This window comes from Cotesia typhae, unplaced genomic scaffold (assembly GCF_013202065.1).
Source record: "Cotesia typhae breed Kobodo isofemale line unplaced genomic scaffold, CoteBio_Ctyphae scaffold_121, whole genome shotgun sequence".
Taxonomy (NCBI): Eukaryota; Metazoa; Arthropoda; class Insecta; order Hymenoptera; family Braconidae; genus Cotesia; species Cotesia typhae.
This window is the reverse complement of record NW_027423773.1, coordinates 2,638,888-2,665,775: the sequence shown is the minus strand read 5'-3', so window position 1 is coordinate 2,665,775 and position 26,888 is coordinate 2,638,888. Positions and strand designations below refer to the sequence as shown.

The 26,888-nt window shown below is 28.5% G+C and overlaps 1 protein-coding gene across 3 annotated transcripts in view; it reads right to left on the bottom strand.

Annotated features, from left to right (window-relative positions):
• Kn (EBF transcription factor knot) overlaps positions 1 to 26,888 on the bottom strand; it is a 97,090-nt gene that overhangs the window by 58,069 nt on the left and 12,133 nt on the right. For all 3 annotated transcript variants that reach the window (XM_074252598.1, XM_074252599.1, XM_074252600.1), the window contains exons 3-6: positions 24,782 to 24,845; positions 17,172 to 17,227; positions 9,430 to 9,503; positions 8,355 to 8,423 (exon numbers count right to left, since the gene is read on the bottom strand). In XM_074252598.1, the coding sequence (XP_074108699.1) occupies positions 8,355 to 8,423; positions 9,430 to 9,503; positions 17,172 to 17,227; positions 24,782 to 24,845 (263 nt within the window). The remainder of the gene's footprint in view (positions 1 to 8,354; positions 8,424 to 9,429; positions 9,504 to 17,171; positions 17,228 to 24,781; positions 24,846 to 26,888) is intronic.

Genomic DNA, 26,888 nt, shown 5'->3' with positions numbered 1-26,888 from the left:
TATTTTAAGTTTTTTAAACGATAATGTTATTTTGGTTGAAAAACTAAATGTATCGATTGAAGATAATATAGCTCTTAAGCCAAGAAAATCTAAATCAAGACAAGAAATTCTTAAAGCAAAATAATTATTTGTCTTCCAAAATAAATTCTTAGATCAAGAAAATATCTCTTGAGTCAACATAAATTTTCTATCAGTGTGCAATACTTTTTTTTTGTAAGCCTTGTAAAAAATTTAATTACTAATTTCAGTAATCCAGTTTCTATAATTTTGATTAATTTATTAACTCTACAGAATTACCGACATAATGAATCGGCCAATAGCTAATAAATCAAATTTTTCGAGCTCGTTAAGCCGAACTTTTTAAAATTAATCGTTATATCAGCATAACTTTCATTTTACTTTTATGAAAACGATAGGCACACTGAAAATAATTAGCATGTATAATTATGAAATGACAATTTACGATATATATTCGAGTAGTAGTGTAGGCTGCTCGCAACACCGTTCAACCGTTAAATCCCTCGAGTATACTTGCACTCCATAATTACGAAAATTTTGTCTCTATTTCGACTCGGTCGCGGTACCCACACGCGTTATCTTTCCAGCTCGTTCACGATCCTAGAATAAAAAAAAAAAATACTGAAAAAACGTCGACGAAAAAAAAATAAAATTCAACAATGTGACGAGCGCCCGGCAATGACGGCCAATAACGGCAGAACGGACGATCTACCACCGTGATTGGTTAACTTTGTTTCGACCACCGCCCGGTAACCCCTTAATTTAAGCATCGATCATAGCCTCTGTATGCTAGCCCTACACGCAGAGTGCATCCAAGTATAGCTATATCTACATATATAACCATATCGAGATGAGATATGTATATGTGGTATTCCACAATCCTATACATTCGCCAATTTTATTAAAACTTTATACTTTCTCCAAATCGTGGATCGACTTTCTGCTTCTATATTGTTTACACTGAAAAAAAATTTGTTCCTATTAATTTACAAAGTATTATTAAAGGATTTTTTTATGGTAAAATTACGTATTGTAATCCATTCTTATAATTTAGATGAAAAATTTGAAAATATATCATGTAAGCAAACTATTCGTAACGTGATTGGTCAAATATATCATAAGCATGAAAATATATGCAAATCTTAAACTCAGGCGCGCGCATGCGCGCGCAAATTTGAATTCTAGTTATTAAAATAGCAGTAGAGTTTTCAGAAAAATATCAAATTTAGTTTCAGATCTAAGGTACCCGCGGGTAATAAGGCCTAAGTGATAGAAATGCTATTTAAAATAACCTCTTCGGCTAAAGACTTCTCTAATAGAAGCGTCTAGCATAGAAATGTCGCTACAAGTTTATAGAGTCCCGATACAACGTTCCTTGTCTTCTATATTTCATCATCCTAAATATGCTAAAGTAGCGCAGAAGAATTCCTAAAAAACGATTTGAGTAAATGGTAAACATTTTTTATAATTTTATATTTAATAATTTAAAATCATTGTTCTAATTTTTATCAACATCTTAAAAAGTATTGTTGCTCAATTTAAGTGATGATTGATCTCTAATACCAATTTTATCACGTATAGTATAACTATTTCCAGGATGTATAACCCGCAGGCCTTATTACCCTACCGTAGTAAAATAAGGCCTACTCGCAAGGTTTTTTAAAAAATTTAATTTCGTGTTTGTTTATGGTGAAAATTACCATTACTCCATTATATTTTATGGCTAATGTATTAATTTAAAAATTAATGATACATTGCAATAATTAAATGCAATATTTTCGATTTTTTTCAAGATCTCCCTTAGCTAGGCCTTATTATCCGTATAATGTACAATTAAATTGTAACATGTAAATTATATATATATATATATATATATATATATATATATATATATATATCAATAAAAGATTTTTAAACTAAAATTACAACGTATTGTTGGTGGAGCAATCTCAAGTTTTTTTCTCAGCATAAGAAATATTGTAAGTGGAAAAATATTTTTTTTTCCAAGAAAATAAAGACCAAATAAAAAAAAATAGTTTCACTGAAAAAAAAGTTAACTTGAATTCTTGAACCAAGAAAATAATTTTGACGAGTTTGAGTGTCTTGAATCAACATAAAAATTTCTTGAATTAAATAAAATTTACTTAAACCAAGAAAAATTTCTTAAACTAAGAAGATGAAATTCTTCAAAATTATTTACTTGATTCAAGTAAATTTTTTTTTCTGTGTTTATTTCGATATTAAGACCCCCCCCCCACACCGATACACCGTTTTCTCATCAAATCTTTGAGCTTGTAAATAAAAATTTATTAATTTTGTCGCGGATATTTACACGTGCCACCATAAATTTTCATTCTTATTTCTCTTTCTGACAAAATTGCAAATTACAGCTTTACTTTTTAATACCATTCTAACATTTAAAAGGGAATCGCATAGAACAAAAAATGAGTGAAAATATGAGGGTTACATTATACTTGTTTATCCATTATTTGTTGTCGTTTCAGTGGCTGTGGGGACTTTTCAGGTGCCGGTAGTCCGTGGTATTTATGTTTGTTCTTTTAGTACAGTTGAGTAAGCATGTCATAATCAACGAAGGCCGTCTCAATCAAAGTGCCATTGATACCCTATTGTCGCCCACTCTGAGTTTTACAATAGTCCCCTTGCTCAATTTTATTGTGTGGTTCTACGCACTGAAAATATTGGGCTAAAATGGAGAACTTTGATTTGGAGCAGAGATTTTTTAAGTATCTTACCTTTGGGCAAGCTTATGGTTAAAATACATCTTTGATTATTTTAAAATTGGCTTAATTTTTTTTTTTTTCATTAATACCAAAGCAAAATAAAAAGTATTTTTATTCAACCAACAACCGGTTGTAGCTTTTCAAACAAACTGAGTGTTAATTACACAGCGCAAGACAGTTCAAATAACAACCGTGGTTTGATGATTGTGTAAATTGGGGATCAAGTAATTAATATATTGATTATGACATTTTGCAGCAATTGCTACGGATATTGTTAGTGATAATGGGCGAGGCAGCTAATTTTCAAATAGGTGATTTATACATTAACATTTCGTTTTAATTTAACAGTGGTGATTAATATTCCATTAAAAATACACTTTTTTATTTTATAATGCACTCGTAACTCTGATTTTGTATATTGCCATTATTTGTTATTATTACCTTTACGCAATTTGTTACAGTATTAACAGGATATTAATGGACTTAACTTATACACATACTACTAAGTTTTTTAATAAAACTTTTTTGAAATCAATTGAACAGCCGTACATATTAATAATTTATTTAAAGTTAGAATTTTTGCACGCCTCATCAGCGAAGCGTTGAGGTAGTGCTTCCCGACTAGAAATTACTTTGGGATTACCCAGGGTATACATCTGGATCTGATTGGGTCCCGAAGAGGTCTGCCCAATGGGGAAATCCCTACAAGAGCCTAATTAGCCCCAATTGGGCAATCCCAATGTTAAAATTATAATTTTTATTAAATTTTTCCCAATAGGGTCCTGTGTGGAACTTAAGAGGGATAACCCAACGAAAAATAAAAATAAAATTGCTAAGTTCTCCCAAGTGAGACCTGTATGGGACCGAAGATGATTTTCTCAACGTAATGTAAATATTGCATCGATGGGTTTTCCTAACTGGGCTCGTAGTAGAACCCAATTAGGTTAACCCAAACTGTGAGTAGATACATGAAGAAATAATCTTTAAATTTAGGTAGTCGTTTATTTATATAAAAATTAATCGCCCAAAGATGTGTGAGCTTATATTATTAGAATAAATTTGTTATAAATTAATTAGAAATAAAAATAAAAATTATTTGTTAAGAATAGAAAAGAATTAGAAAAAATTCATCTAACATTGAAAAAAATTTTTTTTTTTGACACAAGAATTTTCACTTATTCCAACAAAATTAATTCCCTTGCTTCAAGAAATACATATCTAGATCCAAAAAATTTATTTAAGTCAAGAAAATCTTGTTTTAAGAAAATTCTGCCTCTTGCTACAAAAAAATTTAGTTCTTGATAGAAGTAAATTTTCATTAATATTTTTATTGATTAACATGTCAAATGGGAAGATTTTTTTCTCAGCTGAATTAGGTGGCGCTGTTTCCCTAAGGTATCTAAAAATCTCGATCAACGATAAAAATTTATGATGATTTGAATTAATAAAAAATTACTTCCACCAAGAATAGAATTTCGAGAAAAAATTTTACTTCGAGCAACAAGCTTCGGTCTTCTTTCCGGTACCCAAAAATTTTCTTGAGCCAAGAATTTTGTTCTCCAGTCAAGAAATTTTTCTTTCTGTGCTGATTAAATTCAAATACTGAGTTTTTAGACTGAAATACATTTTAATGTTGCTGAAACAAAATTCATACTCCAAATTTTTTTTCTCAGTATGAAAAGAAATTTTAATTGAAAAAAAATTTTCATTATCGGTATTTTTCATAATTAAATTTTTATCCATATAAAAAATTTTTTTAAATAATATGCATTTCAACAAAATTTTAATCTTGAAAATAAAAGTTCTTTATGTTAGCATAAAGAGGATCCCAAATCAAATCGGACAGTTTTAAGGAATTTTATTTTTAATTCTTTCAATTTTTTTGGATTTTTCAGTTGTTTTTTTTTTATTTTAAAATTTTCTATTTACTTTATACAAAAATTGTATTTTCACGCCAGAAAAGTGAATAAATAAAAAAAACAATTTGTAAAAGCTTGAGCATAGCATGAATAAAGTGTCAGTTAACCGATTGATTTGATCAGCATTCCTGCTTGGACCAGCGGTAACGTGAACGACTAAGGACCCTAACGACGCAAGTTCGAGCCCAACTCTCGACAAGGATTTTTCCGACCAATGATTTCGTTTCAATTCAAATTAAATAATTACTAATGAGTAGTGTGACATGAGTAAGATGGGGTTCTTATGGGGTTTTCCCCATTGGGACCTGAGAGGAATTTCCCAATGAGGGCCACATAGGACTTTGCGTGACATCCCTATTTGGGGGCCCTATTAGACAGCCCAATGAGGACCCAATAGGTCTTACATTAACATTTCTAGTCGGGTATTATATTCTCGACATGTAAAAAAAAAAAGAAGTTTTCTCAAAATTGAAATTAATTTTTATTCACTTATATCGCACTTACGGGATAATATGAGTGCACTTATATCAAGTAGAATAATATGTCCGGCAAATAAAATATATTTCAATAACAACAATCTATATTACTAAAAGAACTAGAAATTTGAATAGCGCGCGCCTAAATTTTAACCAATGAATCGTGGCCCGATTTTGCGAGTTTCGACCTTTGACTAACTTCAAGACATTCATCTATTTTAATTTAGATAAGCAAAATTTTGTGGCCAGTGTATTTAAGTGATAAAATGGGTTTTTATGGTTAAATTTGGTATCGTTGGAAAAGTCTTCACCTGGAGTTGTGCCTTTTCATGGTTTCATATCATTCTCACCAACAATCAATTTATGATGACAAGTATTAAGGCTGCATTCAAAAATTCTCTATCTTTAGATACATAATTAAGAACTGACCTTGTATCTCGTGAACTATTGACATTTTTAAAGATATAAGCTCATCCTGATGTAACACTCATCAAGACCTTTCATTTGAGTACCCACATCAATTTTTCATATATTTTATATATTTATATATATGTATATATGAAAAATATATCAAAAATGTAAGTGGGTACTCAAATGAAAGCTCTTGATGAGTGTAACGTCAAGATGAGCTTATATCTTTAAAATATATATGATATAATTAAGAAATGAGCTTTTATCTTGACAACTACTGACATTTTTAAAAATATAAGCTCATCCTGATGTTACACTCATCAAGACCTTTCATTTAAGTACCCACATCATTTTTTCATATATTTATATATATTATATATATGTAAATATAAAAATATATCAAAATGCATGTGGGTACTCAAATAAAAGCTCTTGATGAGTGAAACATCGGGATGAGCTTATATCTTTAAAAACGTCAATAATTAAAAAAGTACAGTATAATTTCACAAATGTCATTATTTAATAAAGCAAAATTTTATTTATTTATTGTTCACAAATCACGGCAGTCACATAATGACTGTAGCGGCGCTTTAATCGATCTTGATATCTCAATTGTACAAAAAATTACACATTTTTTTAATCAGTTGTTACGGAATTTTAATTAATTCTAACAAAGTCTTATACAATTATTACTCTAATAAAATTTTACGATAATTTATTAAAATTTACTTTAATTAAAAAATTTTTTTACCATTAAGTATTGTCAATAATTTTTCATAAATTTTCAAGTGAAAAAACGTCAAAAAAATAACTAAGCCAAAAAAGCGATTAAATATTTAATCTTGTTAAATAAAAATTAAATTTTTCTAAAAAATATAAATTTATAATAACAAAATTTTTTAAGTATTCATATTCAAATTAAATGTATCGTATTTCATACCGTTTATTATTCTTAAATTTTTACTATGGGAAACACTATAAACAATATTGTAAACAATGCAATCAAAGTAATACTGTGAGAACTAATAAAGGAAAAATAAACATCAAGATACAATTTCAATATGAGATTAATAATCCACAAAATAATAACGGTTGAAGAGAGCTATTCTTCTGGTGGTATATGACACGTGACCGCTATTACAGAACTAATTTTAGTTGCATTGTATGTATACAATGATGTGGCCAATGTACATATTATTTTTTAGCGATTCTTAATTGAAAATTTTTTTTCTAACAATTCGTTTTTAATTTAACATATTTTTATTTTTAAAAATTTATTTTATTGCTCTTTTGCAAAATATTGGATCAATATCGATGTCAATACTATGAAAATTATTTTTTTTTTTAATGATTAATTATAAATATCTTTTGAAAGAAAATTTTAAAAAAATTCTTGAAGAAAATAAATTTTCCAATAAAAAAATTTATTATGAAAAAAAAAAGAAAAACTAAAATTTGATTAAACAATCAAAATTGCAAATTTTACAAATAAAACACAATTATAAAATATACTTTCAGCGCATTAAAAAAAAAAAAAAAAAAAAACAATGTTGACAGAAATTTTAGTGTTTTATTATTCTCAACCTTCCTATGATAAATGTAGACATATTTGGCAAGGAGAACAATAAGAATAGGCATGATATTTATTGGTTGAGGATCACTGTGTACGAGTCGCGTCTTCGTGAAGACCATCTCATCTGAGGTCCCATGGGAAACTTGTTCCTACCGTTTCTCTTATCTTAAAACATTCTATATAGACTATTCAGATATCAAACTCACCCAATATTCACTGCTCTTTTATATATATGTATATATGTACATAGATGTATACATGTATAAATATATACATAGATGTGAGGTATTCTACACCAAATCGACCACTTTCAAGCCCGACCCTTTTTAATTTTGCTAAAATTGTTATATGTTGTAGTACTTTACTAAACAACGTTTGAATGATTTTTTAAATATTTTTATTCAGCCAAAATAAAATTTTGAATTAACCACTTGAAGAAACCTTATCTCGCATTTATTACAGACCCTATGGTTAAGTTAATTTTCTAAATAAAACTCTGATTTATTTATACACTGAAAAAAAAAAAAAAAAAAAAAAAATTAACTTGATTCGAGAGAAAAATTCTTAAACCAAGAAAATAATTTTGAAGGAGGTAATTGTCTTGAATCAAGAGGAAAAATTTTTGTACCAAAGTAAATTTTTCTTAAATCAAGAAAATTTTAAGAAAGTCTGAAAATTTCTTGAATGAAGTTAAAGTTTCTTGAACGAAGTTAAATTTTTTTAAGCTAAGAAAATTTCTTCTTGCTCCAAAATAACTTCCGTCTTCCTTATAATTTTCCCGGTTCAAGAATTTTTTTTTTCTGTGTACAATTACTTTATAATTTGAAGTCGATTGACCACCTATAGCCCTAGATGAATTTCATTAAAAATTAGATATTTAACGTTGATTGCATACGCTCTCTGCAGTACAGTACCAGTTTCTCAGTTATAAAAAAAAAAACTAACTGTCAAAAACTTTCCAAAAACTGACGGTCTTTTAATGTATTTGTTGTGAGTTTAAAAAAAAATTTTTTTTAATTTTCGACCGTCTAATTATTCATAAATAACGAATTGAAGTTCAACAATTTATGAAAAAGTATATATCTTCGGAGTTGAATAAATACAATTGTATGGGTTAATTGAACAAGATTAAGTCAGAAAATGTACAATTTAACGTTTAATGCTCTTTAGACATCCGTACTTTCAATTTGTAAAAATTAATTAAAAATTAACTCACCGGTCGATGATAACGGGATCACTTGGTGTTTCATTTCTATTACCGCAACTTTTTTTGTCACAGCACCGACTGAAAATTAATCGTTATAATAATTATTAAAATAATAATAATAAATGAGTACAGCAAGACATTCAAGAAGTTAGATTTTAATGATTTAATTTATTAATTTTTCTGATACATAATGAAATTATTCATATAACGATAAATAAAAAGTTAATTGTTTGGGATGAACTTTTAAGATAATAATAATAGTATTCTTATGCTATGAACTCAAAGCAAAAGTTTTGAGGCTAAAGCTAAAAACCTTGCACCTTCTTTTGACTAGATTGAGCCAGCCCATGGGATTTTTAGTAACGATGTAGTAGAAAAGGGATAGTTACGCAATAGGGTGACAGAGATAAGGGCTCAGGGCAACGTCCCATGGGCTAAAGTGATTCAACTCACTTGCACTGTGCGTAAGCAGCATATCTACGCATATTCATATTTATGTATGTGATGTATATGACTGACATAGATGCATTAATCTTGTATCAAGTATTTTTATACTTCGATACTATAGAATTCTATCACTTGATATAAGAGTTTTTTCATGTATATTTACACGGAGGAAAAAAAATTTTTTTTATTTTTGGACGGCAAAATTAATTTTCACAGAAAATTTTTTTATGTAAAAAAAAATTTTTTTTTTTATGTACGGCAAAATTAATTTTCACAGAAAATTTTTTTCTATATGAAAAATTGTTTTTTATTTTTGTACGGCAAAATTAATTTTCACAGAAAATTTTCTTTTTTTATAAAAAAATTTTTTTTTATTTTTGTACAGCAAAATTAATTTTCACAGAAATTTTTTTTTTATTTTTATACAGCAAAACTAATTTTCACATAAAATTTTTTTCTATAAAAAAAAATTTTTAGTAAAATTCTAATAGTAACAAAAGAGGTCACTAATGCAGGATTAAGGAAAATTTGTATGTAATTAGGATTAAAAATTATATAAAAAAAATTTGTTTAAGCATCTAGCAATAATAAACGCAATTGTACTTGTTCTAGAATATTTTTATACAAATTTACGCACCTGCACATAACTTCATGGGTAAGTAGAACTCTGCACATTTCCGGGTTTTTATCCTGACCTTCATACATGATTGCCTGAAATGAGACAAAAAAAAATATTTTTAAAGAGTGATAATAATGATAATAATAATAATAATAATGCAAGTAAGGAAAAAGAAAAAATGATTACTTCCAAGTAAATAAAGAGTAAATAACTCTATAGAGCCAATTAGAATAAAAAAGAGGAACGGAAAATGATATGATGCTTGCATCACCCCCTTGTACTAGGATGAAGTATAGACTAAGCTCTGAGTGGTAGAAGTAAATCCGTTAAGCCTCCTTCACAATCTTCTGATTGATTTTTATTTAATGACGACGCATTGTGTAGACTTGTGTACATGTATTTATAAATGGAGAGGAAGTTGATGTAAATGCTACGTGGTGGATTACCGGAGTAGTGACCGGCCAGGGGAATTACGGGCCTTGTGCATACATTTAAAAAAGATTATCGTTAACTTTCATACGAGTACTATAAATATTTCCATTGTTTTAGAAATAAAAATAGTATTATAAGATCAGTCATAAATCATAAAACAAAATTTTGGTAATTTTTGATGTTATGATTTATGCACTAAAAAAAAAAGTATTTTTCTTGCACGATTCATTATTGGTCACAATTAAGGCGCTATTTAAATTTTTAGTATTTTACGAATACAGTAAACATTAATATAAACAAGGAAACATATGCGAGAAAACTCGAAATTTACTATTGCATTACTGCTTAAAGTACAGATCTTAAACTAAACTTGATAGGGGCAGGGGAGGGGCAATGTGGGCTCCCTAAGGAATAAATACTTTTTTTTTACTCTTTGCACTACTTTTTAGCCCCTTGTTTTTAATTCAACATTGATAAGTTGTGTCCATTAAAATAAAAAAATCTAGAATGTGGGGCAAAGTGGACCCCCTCCAAAAATCTTGTCGTTTTAAATTTTTATCTACGATCATTTTCAAACAAAACTATTGTTCTTTCATTATGTATCATTACGTTTTTAACAAATTAATGCTTTTAAAAAATTAGAAGAATTACACAAAATACGGGATATTTCATTTGTCAAATTGATTTTTAAAAATTTTTTTTACTCAATCCAAGAAAGAATTAATTTAAAAATAATCGGCTTTTTTATTCTCAAACAGACATTACTTTTTTAAAAATTGATCATCCGGAAACGTATCATATACAAAATTTTCGTTTTCAAATGTATTTTCAAAATTAAGAAAAGTTTGGAAAATCCAAAAGTGCACGACTCATAATGCTCATTTAATTATGAAATATAAAAAAAAAAATTTTTAAAATAACAGCTGTACTAGGAAAGTGATGCACAGGCGCCCCTAGTAGAATAAAATGTACATAATATCTATAAATATAGATATATCACCATCCATGTTAATTTTACATGGATATATATAGATATACAGTCTTGTAGTTTTCGTTTTTTATTAATTGCAATTAAACGACACTGAATTAATTAATCATTCGCATTCAGTGACCTACAATCGTCGATTAGAATTAAAAAAAAAAAATTTAACTCAAATAATGGATTTTTTCACAAGTTACAGTGCACGGAAAGAAAACTGTATGAAAAATTACGGTAAAAACATCGTAATTTTTAGTATAGAATATTGTAATGCCGGACCTAAACTCAAACATCGTAATTTTTACGATGCAGTATCGTAAATTTCTATCACTTAAATTAAAAAGAAGCTTAGGTTACCGAAAAAACAATTCTGCATCACCGAGGAATCGAACCCGGAGACCTCTCCGCCAAAAGTCCAAGGTTTATCCCCTCACGTTATCAGAGGCATATCTAAATTTTATGTTCAGTCACATAATAAGACCCTCCATACAGTAATTGGTCATCTTTTGGTGGTGGCGCCGCAAACTACTGAACTCTGTCTTTGTTTTATTAAAACATATAGTATGCGTCCTTATTCACTTGCTCTTACAGAAAAAAAATTTACTAAATAACATCGCAATTTTCAATAATTCAAATTGTATTCTGTAGACAGCAGCATCGTAAAAATCAAGATACTAAAAGTATAGTCCTGGATTATGATATTACTATTGTAATTTTTCATATAATTTTTTTTCCGTGTGTTTCCGGGTTTCACACATGACGGACAGGAAAATTTTTTGACCTATTTTGGTGTTTTTTTCAAATTCTATTACAGTAAATCAATTTTTAAAAAGTATGAAATTAATCTTCATTAAATTATCTCGACAATAGTATGCAAAATATCTTGATTCCGTGAACTAACAAGGCTATAATAATAAAAATAGCCGCCAAAATGAGGCGAAAAAAATTTTTCGATCGTAAAGCACTCTCTGATGCTTCGCATCATGAGTCGTGCAAAAAAAATACTAAAAAATTTTCAAAGGTCAACTTTCAGTGAAGCTATAGGCTTAAAAAACAATTTAATAAAATCATTCTATCAATAATCTGCTACTTTTTAATAGGAAAATGCGTGTAGCTTCACTGTTAACGAACCGTTCTTTTTATTTCTTTTTCTTATTTTTTAGAATCAATGAAAATTTTTTTAACAAAAACCACTTTTAATCATTATCAAAAGTATAAATGATTTATTATTCACTTTTTTTTTTTTTTTATTTTTAGGGGGCCCATTTTGCCCCCCCCCCCTTTCCTCTATTGCTCTGAAAACTATACTGGTATTTTAATAATCAAAATACGTAATTTTACCATGAAAAAACTCCCTCAATAATACTTTGTATACTGATAAAAATAATCCTTTTTTTTTCAGTGCACCCTCACAAATTTCGATCATACGATTACAATTACTATTTACGAACTAACAAAGTTTCAAATACCTCAAACAACATTTTTTGTTTTTTGGCTCATCCCTAATTTATAGAGTGAGTTTATGTAAGTATATTAAATAATAATAACAGAGAAGTAATGTCATGTTATATTACGTGAGATACGCGAAGTAATAGTTCGTTAAACACATGTGTCGTCGAGACTTGTATGTATATATTCAGGCGAGCATCACGACATGCAATTCTGTTTATCCAAAAGTCCATTATAAAGCGAGGCAGTAGTAACATCGACAATATAATGTGTTAATCTCTCATTCTCTTTTTATTTGTTTTTCTTATTTCAAGAGTACTTACAAACAATTTTAGGTAATTACTTTTACTCCGTGTAAACAACGAAACGACTGCTACGAGTACGTGGGCCAGTTTACCTAATATCATTTCCGCGAATCGGAATAAATTTTTATGGACTGAACATGATACAATCTGTTGTAAATATTTTTTATCTTTTACACTAATTTTTTAAATTATTCACCGCGATGTAAATATAATTATAATTATAATCATTTAGATTATCACCGATAGCAGCCAGTGGTATATAAATATGAGAACTAAATGAATAAGACGCTGGGGTATGAGAGTGTGAGTTATTGCTTTAAGCCCTAAGAGAACATGTGCTCTCAATGGAATTTACTTCTCATCTACGCTCTTTTTGACTCTCAAAGCATCTATAAGAGTTGAGGCTTCCAATCGTCAACTAAATTCCCACGGGAATTGCTCTGTGAATTAAAAACAAGAGTTTACTTGCAACCCATACTTTCCCTTCTTCATAAATTAAATTAACTACCTTCATGATCTACAAGTACAAAATTTTCTAAAATTTTTTTTTTGCTGCAAAATAAACAGTCTTAAAATTGAAGAAGATTTTTCTAAAAAAATTATATGAATTTGTAAGAAGCTGCAATTAAACCCTCGCAATCTTATTCAGATTCTAAAAAAATTTTATCTATTATCTGACGGATTTTTATGGATTCCAACCTTAAGCTAGGGACCGGATTTTCCCCTGATTTGCTTGATCGGCAAGCTGGGGTTGAGCTTAAATAAGAAAATCTGGAAAACGGTTGACCCTCCAGGCTATCCCGGGAGTATCCGCTAATTTCAAGATTGATAATATACATACACATGAAAAAGTTTTTTATATGGCTAGTAATGAACTGATTTTATGATGTATGCCCATATCAGGCTACATATAAGAGTAAAAAAATTATTTTGATATTTTTTTCATAATTTTGGACAATCAACAATTAGAAATTACTTAAAACAGCATAAATGATCATTTTTATTGTGAAACATCTTACTTAACTCTCCTATAAGGAGACAATTCTGCGATCATGCGCCATCTATCGGCGATTATTAGCACTACATGTGACTGATAATTTTATGGGGAAATATATGGCCAAATATGAGCTAAAAAACTCTGAATTTCAATTTGAAGAATAAAAGCTAATGTAGAATTTACGCATTCAAAAGTTATAGTTGTTTAAAAATTCACAAAATTTTTTTTTTTGGTATTTTTTAAAAATATCTTCGAGATTTCTCAACCAATCAATATGAACCTAAACATTTTTCTTGTGCTCAAAAAACTGCGTTGAATGCGTTTTTGAAAATGAAAATCAAACGGCGCATTCGAAAGTTATAGTTGTTCAATAAATCAATTTGAACTTGAAGAGCTCAAAATGTGAAAAACAGTGCTTTGAGCTTGAAAAGTTCGAATATTAACCAAAAAAAGAAAATATATTTTAAGGCGCTTTAAATTCAAACTTAACGGCAAGTTCCAAAGTTGGTCTGCATGGACAACCGATTTCCAGAATTTTAATTCAATAATTACTTGGTTAAAAAACGTCCCAGAATTTTGTTAAAAATTTAAATATTCACCTGTCCTACATGTTCTTAAGTATCGAAATACATAAAACATCACTCTGTTACACATGTTACAGAGCTATTTTCTGTGAATCGCAACTGGAGCTCCTATTTTAAATTGTGCGAATAGGAGTGAGGCATTAAAATGAGTACAAGCAACGTAAGGTTGAATTATACTTATAAAGAAGAGTGAGAGCGCATAGAAAGATGAATAAAAAGATAGTTAAATTTGAATGTATATAGTAATGATTGCCATCGCAAATCGATTTGGAACTTCTCTTGGGGATTTTCTTATTTTAGTTTTAGAGAGGGGAGTAACATTATAGGATTGAGCGCTAAATAACGAACACACACACACACACACACGTCTGTACATCTGTATCAAGCGCCGGTTCCCCTAACTTGTAAAAAGGGAGGAAGTTATTCTGTTATTCTATTCTTTAATCTTTTATCTGCCCGGGATTAGCTTATCTTCAAGTTATTATTTTCTATATCCATAGTTAAATACTAATATTTCAGTATTAAAGTCATATCATCTCGCCAACCGATTTGATTTGCTGTTACTCCATTTATAAACATTATAAGATACCGCGTTTAGTTCTCACGCAAACTACCACAGCGTATTTTCATCATTATTTTACATAAGTGGTAAAAAAAATTTTTATAGAATTCAAATAGATGCCAAGATTTAAATTTTTTTAAATTATACGAAGTGGATAAGAGATTAAAGTATATTTCTTTTCGAGTGAAGTTATAGTAGCCAATTATATTGAGATTTATAACCTGCAGTCTATAAATTAGCTTCAAACTAGTTTCTTTACAATTTTGTAGATTTTATAATAATTTTATAATTGTCTCTCATATATTTCATTTTAATCACTTGAAATAAACGTCTAATTTTAAGGTAGTTTCTTACACTGTCAATCACTTTAGATCATTTTGACGGACAACGGGCAAGTGTCTGACCATGTAAAGCTAGAAAGGATTAGTAGTGTAATCAACTAAAATTGATAACGATGTATATATTCTTCTTGGTTGGATTTAAGCTGAAAGGGTTTAATTTAAATTTTGGAGTATTGAGTCACGAAAATATATTACTCGCAAAAAAAACTTTTAGCCAGTGTTCGGAAATTTTTAATTTATAAATATTAAATTGTTTATTTAATTAAATTTTAGACTTAAGGTAGTCTTTTATCTATCACGGAAAAAAGAAAAATAGAAAAATTACAGTATATAATGCAACGTGGCGCTTCGTGATGAAAACTGGAAAAATTACAGTTTCAGATTTTATAAGAATTACATTGTAAAATGTAATATTTACATTGAAAGATTTGAAAATTAACATTCAAAGTTTGAATTATAAAAATGTTATTTCGAATTGTAATTTTTCTAGTTCTGAATGCGATGGGTCACTTATTACTATTTATAATGCAATTTTTTAATTTTTCAATTTTTTTTTTTTTTTTTTTTTTTTTTTTCGTGTCACCACTTTTCGACAGAGTTTGTTAATTTTTTTTTCACAATTTAAGAATAACGTTTACTAATAAATCTCAAAGTTTAAGAAAGCAAAATATTTAATAACGAAATTTTCAATTTTCTGGCTTGCTTCTCATTTAAAGCTCAGATTTTTCAAATATTCTCTGTTGCATTAAAAAAATTCCTCGTCAGAATTGAAAAAAAAATTAGCAAAATAAAAAATTCCTTTTTGATTAATGAATAAAAAAAAAAGTAACACTTTATCGTTATTTTGTCGAGATATAATAATTTAAACATTGTTTTTATTGGTCATTTTGATACAGCATTTCTATGAAAATAAATATTGCACGCCTGATAAGCGAAGCGGATGGGGTAGTGCTCTACTCTCGTCTTACAAAAATCAAGTGATTTTTGTAACTAAAACTGGCTCTATTTCTTTTCTATCGCACTTGTAGAATAATATTTGCACACAAATGTCATGAAAAAACCCTAGTTTCAATACTTATGACATTTTGTTTTTTAATAAATAAAAAAAAATTAATTAAGAAATTCTTTTTTTGGACAAAATTTTTAATTTTTCTAAGTGTAATAAAATTTTGGCTCTTTTTTCTTGTACACAGAAAAAAAAATTGATTTGAATCAAATGAAAAATTCTTGAACCAAGAAAATAATTTTGAAAAGTTTAATTATCTTAAATTAAGACGAAAAATTCTTAAATCAAGTAAAATTTACTTAAACCAAGAAAAATCTCTTAGTTTAACAATTTTTCTACTAAAATCAAAAAAATGAACTTCAAAATTATTTACTTGATTCAAATAAATTTTTTTTTTTCTGTGTATAGATTACAATTGAACTTTTTATATCGAACACACTTAATAAAATTGTTATATTACTTTCCGAATACGATTTTGTTATCAAAATAAAAATCTAGAAAAAAAAATAAATTATAGTCCAGACTAACCATAATACTAACGAGATTTTTTTTTTAATCGATTGCCTAAGATATATACATATAATAATCGTTATAAATAATATATATATTCACCCTTAAATCAGAGGCAAATACATATTCATCAGATATAATTGGCGTCTGCCTAAAGGTTATGATCCTTCTTTAGATAGTATCACACTCGGCGAAATAAAATATCTCTACTTGTCTTTTCTTCCGCTTCTCTAGAATAACACCACGCAGTTCCCGCGCGAATGAACGCCCAATAGGGGTGAGAGAATCGCCACGTGGCAAAGATAACATACCCAAGACAGACGGGTATTGCTGTCACCGCTCGTCCTACATACACTCAGGACGTTATACACAAAGTAGGGTAGAAATCAGCCCCCTGGAAAATTAAGTGCTTGTACCTACAACGATAACGCGTATGCTTCACGCATCACCTTCACCAAACGACAACATCGATTAGACAGCTCATCTGCTTACTTACTATATATTACCTACATTATCTTGTTAAATAATCTATGACACAAGGATTATTCTAATCAAAGTAATAACTTTTAGTGGTTATAATAACTTTTTAGGTTACCTGTTTTGTTGACGAATCGATAAGTCTCACAAAAATATCCTGCTCTTGTCTATGGCCTGTAATCAAAATAAATATTTTACATTAGATCAATTAATTTTTTTCTTTCATAAGAATATTCACTTGGAATATTTTATTTACAATTATATTAAGAAAAAAATATAATTAAATAGCATTATTATTTTTTAACTTAATTGAAGTTCTTGTAGGGGCGAAGGGGGTCAATTTAACCAAAAAAAGTTTAGTAAATTTTTTACTATTCGAATTAAAACTAAATAATAATTGCACGACTCATGATGCGAAGCATCAGAGAGTGCTTTATGATCGAAAAATTTTTTTCGCCTCATTTTGGCGGCTATTTTTATTATTATAGCCTTGTTAGTTCACGGAATCAAGATATTTTGCATACTATTGTCGAGATAATTTAATGGAGATTAATTCCATACTTTTTAAAAATTGATTTACTGCAATAGAATTTGAAAAAAACACCAAAATAGGTCAAAAAATTTTCCTGTCCGTCATGTGTGAAACCCGGAAACACTGTAACTTTTGAAAAAATCCATTATTTGAGTTAAATTTTTTTTTTTTTTAATTCTAATCGACGATTGTAGGTCACTGAATGCGAATGATTAATTAATTCAGTGTCGTTTAATTCCAATTAATAAAAAACGAAAACTACAAGACTGTATATCTATATATATCCATGTAAAATTAACATGGATGATATATCTATATCTATAGATATTATGTACATTTTATTCCACCAGGGGCGCCTGTACATCACTCCTAGTACAGCTGTTATTTAAAAAATTTTTTTTTTATATTTCATAATTAAATGAGCATTATGAGTCGTGCACTTTTGGATTTTCCAAACTTTTTTTTTTTTCCTTGGAATGGTAGTTTATCATGTTTACTATCATTATTAATACATAAATTAGTCAATAAACAACGTGAATTTTTGAAAATTACTAATTTATCCAAACGCGTCGAATGGTTCAATTGACCCCCACTCGGGGGCAATTGAACCACTGCTTGTGGTCAATTGAACCAATAATATTTAAAACTCAAACCCGAATTTTTAATAAATAATATATTAATTGTTACTTGCTAATATTACTGTTGCACCGTTTCAATGCACAGATATTATATTAAATAAATGAAAAATCAATTTAAAAATAATTTTCATTATAAATTCAGTTCATCAAATTGTTAGGTTATTTTTCTGAGTTTTTTCACGTAGAGTCAAGATGCGCGCGCATGTCCTATGCATCTCCGTATGGTTCAATCGTCTCCGGGACTGCTGGTTCAATTGACCCCATATAATTTTATAACAATTAATAGTAAATAATAAATAAATAAACTATTATATCACTATAAACAAAGTTGAGGATTATAAAGTATAAGTATATACAACGACTACAATTCAAACTTTATCAATTAATTCAAAAATTGAAATATTATTAAACAATTTGTCACCAGCCAAAAAAAAAAGTTTACATGCCTAAAAATAAAATAATCTCAATTTTTCAAAATTTATTAATCGCAATGATTTCAAATTTTGATCATATCCGAGTTTAACATATTAGAATCTAATTCTAAGAGCATGAAGCGCTTTTTCAATTTTTTCAAATTTTTAATTCGAATGGTTCAATTGACCCCCTTCTCCCCTATCAAAAAATTATTCTTTGCTAAGGAAATTATTGTAAATTTAAAATCAATACAGAATAATTATTTATTATTATATAATATTCTATTATAAAATTTTTCTGTAAAATTTACTGTTAAATCAATGAAATGTTATTGTTTAATATTTTAGAAAAACTAGATTTTAATTTAATAAGATTAAATGTTCAATGAATTTTTTTTTCATTAATAAAATTTTAATAAAATGATAATTGTCCAAAAGTGTTATTAAAATTGATTAAAATTCAGCAACAACTGATCACTAAAAAGTCGAATTTTTTATACAGCTTACAAATTGCGAGCGATTGCAGCGCCGCCTTAAAGTCGATAGTTAATACCGTTACTTGGATTAATTTTTACTGGATAGCCCGGTAAATTTTTTAGAGTAAATTTTTAATGTTAAACAGTGAAAAATGATTTATTATTTCATACCGACTCACTAAAGTACAAAATTAATTGTACTTTTCTATAATTTTTGTGTATTGCATTTGTAAATAATTAAAAAAAAATTTTAATTAGATCATGAATTGCAAAACATCTCTCAATCAGTGTAATTAAACAAAAAAAAAATTTATTGGTGATTAAAATTAGCTCGAAGATTGTTGCAAAAAGCTTTTATATAAATTTGCAAATTTTTCGTATCACTGCAATCACTTTATTTTCATATCCTTGTCTTTATCGACCCTCACAATTTTCATAATTCTCAACAAGCTCTATTTATTTCCGTGGAATGAATCAGAAATATCTCGGTAAAATAGCGTAAAACTATATTTATTCATTGAGGACAATGAAGAAGCGTAAAAGAAAAAGAAAAATAAATGTATCGGGGTCTAATAATAACAAAATAAACAAAGATATACGTAGGGAGGATAAATGATAATGTTCTCGACAGTAAAAATAAAGGTAAAAAAATTGGATAAAAGTGAAAAAGTATCGACGGGGACTAAAAAAGTATAAGATATTACTATCGAGGAGTGTGCAGTACAATAGGATTATTCCATTTCCTCGTTCTGTTTTTGACGAAAAGTGGTCCATTAGCATAACTAGGAGATATCTGTGGGTTTTTGGTGATGGTGAATGGATAAGTCAAGTGAGTGAATAATAATAACGACTAAAAGACTGAAGAATAAAGAGGGTGATAGAGAATATAAGAAGCGAGAGACAGACGAGATAAAGGAAAAAGCGGATCTTCTTTTCAAGGATGATCGAGTTGATGCCGGCCTTAATCGGTCTTTTAGTATTGGTTTGTACTACTACTTTTGTTTCTATTATAACTTGATGTGTGTATCCTCGTCTCATCATTTTAAGCCTCGCTTTTACAATCATCTACACAGACAAGTACAAGTACAAAGACAGAGAAACCAAATAAACAACTACCTGTGGATGGATGGACGACCGACAGTCCGTGGAAGACGCTTTGCGAGGATATGAAGACCCAATGAGATGATCGAGACAAAAAGAGACCAAGCGCCAGATATGGAGAAACTTTGCCATCCCTCGAATACCACAGATCACTCCTTATTTATTATTTAATTACAGATTTATTGATTGCAGCGAATGACGAGAGATTGGTAATATAAGATGACGTTCAACATCTACTTGAACAGGGACTACAACTAACTGATACACGATCCACAAGACTCAAACGGAGATAACTTTTAGTTTAAATTTGCTTCCTAGTAGTTACTCCTAGTGTCTATACATATACATTAACTTATCCGGAGAATTTATTACCATTATCATTATAAAAACTGTTTTTGTTACGTTGAGTCATTTAGGAATTTAAATTGGCTGTGACCACAAAGGACTCAGATACCTCAATGCGTTTGTAACATGACATTAATTTTCTTAAAGAAAATTTAGTTTTAAAATTTTTCATGGAAAGTTTTAAGGGAAAAAGAATTCATGAAAATATTTTTAAATTTCAAGCGGTAACATTTAATTCGCTAGAAAAATCTTGAAATATTTTCTCATATGGCTATTCGTTGTGATGATAGAGCGTCTTGACAAAAAAAAAAAAAAAAAAAAACGTGATTCTGACAGAATTGACATACACAAAAGAAATGGATGGAGTGGACAGAGACAGTTAAGTTTCTTCTTTAAGGAAGAACCTGATTAGTTTTTGCGTTCTAAAAGTTGCACTGGCCTGTAATTTTCTGATTCCGGCAGAGTTCTTTCTCAAATTTTGACAAGCATATTGTCGTATTAAATTAAACAGTTACACGGAAAAAAGTAAACTGTAATAAATAACAGTCGATTTATAATAAGTAATGATCAACTGCTAAAAATTACCACTTCAAACAGTAAAATCATGATTTTACTATTCACATTGTAATATTTACAATTTACTCTTTACATGGAAGAAAATACTATTTCAAACAGTAATATTCGCCATGTAAATGTCTAAAATGTTTAAGTATAATAATTAACAATTCAGACTTTAATATTTATCGTTTCGTACCTAAAAAATGATGTTATGATATGTAAAAAGTATAGAATAAAGTTAGTAAATTTCTAATACAAGCAACGTCAATATTTACAAAGTAAAATGGTAAATTTTAAACGCAACGCTAAAAATCAAACTGTAATTATTGACTTGCTTAGACTGGTAAAATGTATATTTTAAAAGTATAATTTTTACTGTTTGAAATATTAAATTCTCCCAGAGTGAGACCCCCTTCTCTTTCATCTGAGTTCTCCTTCTCTTCATAATATGAACTATATATTGAAATGGCAATTTTTACTGTTTGAAACTGTAATTTTTAAAGATAAAAAAGTCGTTATTTACTATAGTGACAACTAATAATTACTTATTTTGGATATTAAATTATAAATTGTGGCTTTTATACTTTCTACATTAAGTTCTGTAATATTTACATTTTTGCCACCCTGATGTCCGCTTTACTGTTTGAAACTATAAAAACTAACCGGAATCCGAGTGAATATTACAGTTTACTTTTTTCCGTGTATAAATATGATACGGAAGTTATGTGTTACCATAAATTTTAAATTGAATCCCAGGGTTTTTGAGTTATGTTCACAAAAAGTAGTTTTGTAATGATAAGGAACTTTAATGAAGTTCCTAGTGAGAATGAGTAACCAATTTTATAAAAAAAATTAATTTAAAAAAATTTTTGTGAAACTTCGTTTATAATCATAGTAGGTTTTAGTACTATAACTCTCGAAAAAGACAATCAAATAATAAAATTCTTTTTTTCTTTGATTTATATAAATGAAAATCTCTTATCTCACAAGCCCTGATACATTTACCTAAAAAAATTTTGACAGATCTATAATATATTTAATGCAAAATAAAAAAAAATTTTTCTTAATTTTGAAAAACATTAAACTGATTGGTGAGAAGTAAAAAATGATCGGCGTTATTTCATACAACCTATTTAACATTCGGACATCAGTAATTAACAAACGGATAAAGGGAGCAATAAAATGCAATGGTCCTCTGTGTTGTCATCACTGGCACATGTGGGACTCTTTTTATACAAAGATAAATAAAGAAGAATCAAAAGCGACGATTGGAGTAGCCGCGTCGGCAGCACATCATGCAATCAAGCATCAAGCATCCATTGACATAAAATATGTCTCTGTTTGGGTGATGTTCTGTGATCAGCACCGCTCGATGGGCACTCATCTGATCGCATCACTCTGTAACTTTTTAGCAGCTCTGGAGACCCGCGTGTCCACCAAAAATGCCAATGTGAGCGTCATCGTCGCTTCTTCAACCATACTCCATTATATATACTCTTTCGCGTGTGCCGCGGATTCTATCTATCACTGTCCCTGTCTTTTTTTTACTATCATCATGGTATGGTGTGTGGTATCCAACATATAGATCGATAGCAGTCACACCGGATGTTTTGCTCGAGGTGTCAGCATTTTCGTCACCCGGGACGCCCTACCAACATTTCTTTTCAACTTGCCTAAATTGTTGATTTCCAGTCAGCTCAGATTATTGGAATGACAACAAAATCTGGTAAAAACTTGCGGATAAAACTTTAGAGAATTATATATAGTTTATGTGAGAGGTTATTTTGTATGTATACGGTGATTAACGTCGGGCAATCACACTCTGAGAAAAATGCATAGTTAACTGAATTAAAACGTCACAAGTATAGAAATATAGTTTTCTGAATTTTTTTTTTTTTCTAGTTCCTTGATTTTCTCGTTTTGCACGACTCATGTTGCGAAGCATCAGAGAGTGCTTTACGATCGAAAAATTTTTTTCGCCTCATTTTGGCGGCTATTTTTATTATTATAGCCTTGTTAGTTTACGGAATCAAGATATTTTGCATACTATTGTCGAGATAATTTAATGGAGATTAATTCCATACTTTTTAAAAATTGATTTACTGCAATAGAATTTGAAAAAAACACCAAAATAGGTCAAAAAATTTTCCTGTCCGTCATGTGTGAAACCCGGAAACACTGTAACTTGTGAAAAAATCCATTATTTGAGTTAAATTTTTTTTTTTTTTAATTCTAATCGACGATTGTAGGTCACTGAATGCGAATGATTAATTAATTCAGTGTCGCTTAATTGCAATTAATAAAAAACAAAAACTACAAGACTGTATATCTATATATACTCATGTAAAATTAACATGGATGGTGATATATCTATATATAGCTATATCTATAGATATTATGTACATTTTATTCCACCAGGGAGCGCTTGTGCAGTACCTTCTTCCTACTATAGCTGTTTTTTCGGCAATTAATTTTGAACGACTTAAGTTTTTTTATTTTTTTTTTATATTTCATAATTAAATGAGCATTATGAGTCGTGCACTTTTGTATTTTCCAAACTTTTTCTGTTATCGTGGCAAATAAAAAATAATTAGGTGTTTGAAAAATTGTTACGGACGATGTCTCAGATAGCTTAACTCAAAGAGTCCTTAATGCATAACCAAAAGATCCGGGTTCGATTCCAAGTCAGAACTGTCCAAATTATTTTTTCTGTTTTCTGAGTTAAAGTTAATCAAGATGATTTTTAAGCCGGTATTTAACTAAAAATAGTTCAAATTAATAATCTATCGGGGTTCAATGTAATAAATAATTTTAGATATAAGAACTTTAATTAAATAATGATGATGATACTCAACTAGATTTTCCCAGTTCATAGAATTATATTTTTTTCCTAAGGGGGGCGATACATGTAAACGCCTTAATTTTCACCGTTTTCTGAGGATTTTTTTAACTCGGAAAGATTTAATGAATCACTTTGAAATTTTGTAGAGTTATTTATCATATATTGAAGTATAGAAAAAAAATTGTTTTTTATTTTTTTTTTTTTTAAATGGCCGACGTAAAATTGATTCTGCCGAGACCCTCTCGGAAAAAAACATCAATTTGCGGGCATTCTCACTTCTCGTACGGTGATCGGAAATCAAAAAAATTAGTTTGCACTTGTTCATAAAACATCTATCTTCTAGTTAAACCAATAAAAAACTCAAAAAAGTAAAAAAATCATAAATTGGTGCACCTCAGAAAAAAAGTTCAATTTTTTACTCTTTTTTCGATGGTTTTTTGGTAAAAGGGTTAAGTTTTGAAAATTTTTATGGAATGCTAGAGGTTTAACTAGAAGCTATTACTGTAAAGTAGACGTGTAAAAAATTTCATTGGAACCAGTTGAGAACTTTTTAAGTTATTCTGCCCACAAATTTCAAAAAAGTCGTTTCGAGAAAAGCGCGTTTAAAGTTTTGACACACGCTCAAGCGCCGAGTTAAGGCGAAGTACTTAAATGAGTTTTTAATATATAAATGATGATAATTTTGTTTTGAAAATTTATATTCATATTTTTGAGATGATATTCTAATGATTTATGAAAAAAAAAAAAATTTTTTTTTTACATGTATCGCCCCTCTTAATGTAGCTAAGCCTAAATATTAATTTAAGAATGAGCAACAACTTACCATTGGCGTATAACAATTGCAGTCTATATTGAATTCCATTATTTGTTTTCTGTCCCTCGGATTCCTGAAAGTTGAATATTCAAAAATTAATCTCAGTTAAAAGACATTTGATTTCAGTTCTTATTATTTTAATATATCTTTTAAAGAAATACAGTTATCAGAAATTAGTCTAATATTTTTTATATAAATAAGAATAATTTACTTTTTTATGTTGACATAAAAAAAAATTTAATTAAATAAATAAATTTACTTCTATTTTCTTGAAATGCCTTGGAATAATAAGTTTTATTATCATGATCTAATTTAATTAATAAATTTATTAAGGGTGTAGTGTATAACATGTCTACTACTCTCACTCATGTATATATATGTATGTCTGCTTTAATATAGTAATGTATCTCGTGATAATTATTAATTTCTTGATGCGTTCGTAAGAGTCGCGCGTCATTATATTGTATTGTGGCGTGCAATGCATAATTACATGGGTTGGTTGACAATGAGTGGTGCGTGCATAGCACCATATGCCATGTAGTTGCTAGTTAGTAATGCATTTTCTACTGTGTGCTCAGAAACCCTTGAAACGCTGACAGGTCAAATTTTTAATAAAGCACAAAAAAAAATTGCAGGCATTTTTTATTTGGCATTGATAAATTTTCTTTCAAAGGACAAAAGTGAACTTACGAGTATCTATATCGAAAAAAAAATTTTTATGCACTACAAAAATAATTTAAAAAAATATTTTTTTAAAAAAGAATAATTACATTTAAACAGTAAAAAATTTTGCGTCATTGCGTCAAAAAATTTTGTGTTGAATATTTGACACTTTTATGTGTAAATTTAACATTTATTGTGTTAAATTAACACGAAAAATTGCTAAATTAACATAAAAGGCTGTTAAATATTAAACAAAAAATTTTTTGACGCATTGACGCAAAATTTTTTATTGTGTAAATTAGACGAAATTAATTTTATTTATTATTAAATTTTACAACTTTTAAATTATCAGCTGCCTTAAAGATACATTCAAAAATACATTTTTATATATTGCACGCCTCATAAGCGAAGTGAATGAGGTGGTGCTCTATTCTCGCCTTACAAAAATCAATTGATTTTTTGAACAAAAATTGTCTCTATTTTTTTTCTATCTTGTAGAAAAATATTTACACATAAATGTCATAAAAAAACACTAGTTTCAACACATATGACATTTTTAAAAGACATTTTGCTTTTTAAATAAATAAAAAAAAAATTTTTTAAAAATCATTCCGTGGACATTCGTGTGTCTGATGTATGTATGGAAACTGGCGTGGTCACACTGAGAAAAAAAAATACTTTTATTCAATTAACAATTTCTTGATTCAAGAAACTCGACGACGATCAAATATTCTATTATTATTAGTTATTGTATTATTCGGAGGAGATTATTCAAATTGTTAATTACAGCGAATTTAGATCACAATGTTATATGTTTTTTTCGGCAAGAGACAATTTATAAATGTTATTAAATATCATTATTTTCAATAATCAGAAATTTAATTTAACTTAATCACTTATAATTGTTATACTGCAGCTGAATTTGAATTTAAATCTTAAATTGCTTTGAGTCAACATCATAGTCTTACATTACTCAATATGTTTCCCTTATTATTATTTTTTCTAATTGTTAAAAAAAAAAGCTCCCTTAGGGAGCTTTTGCTTCAGGGTCTAAATTATTGAATAAATAAATAAATACATAAATTAATTAATTAATTTCTGAAGAGATCATCAATCTTTAGATAGTAGATAAACAAGAGAACAGCTTTATTTAAATTAAGTAAAAATTATTTCAATCAATTTAACAAGTTCTTGGGCTAAGAATATATATTCTCGAAAATTTTGAAGAACATAAATTCTTGTATCAAGAAAATTTTCTTAATAAAAGTCTTTTTTTTTCTCAGTGCACAATAACTGCCGAAAAACATAACTAATCAAGTCCGTTTTTTTTTTTTATACGCTTTAGTATTATTCAAAACTGTCTTTTCGAAGATCACGGTCTAATTCAATGTAATTTACTTATAATTAGCAATAAACTAAAATTTTCTTATCGTTTGTATATCTATATCTATGT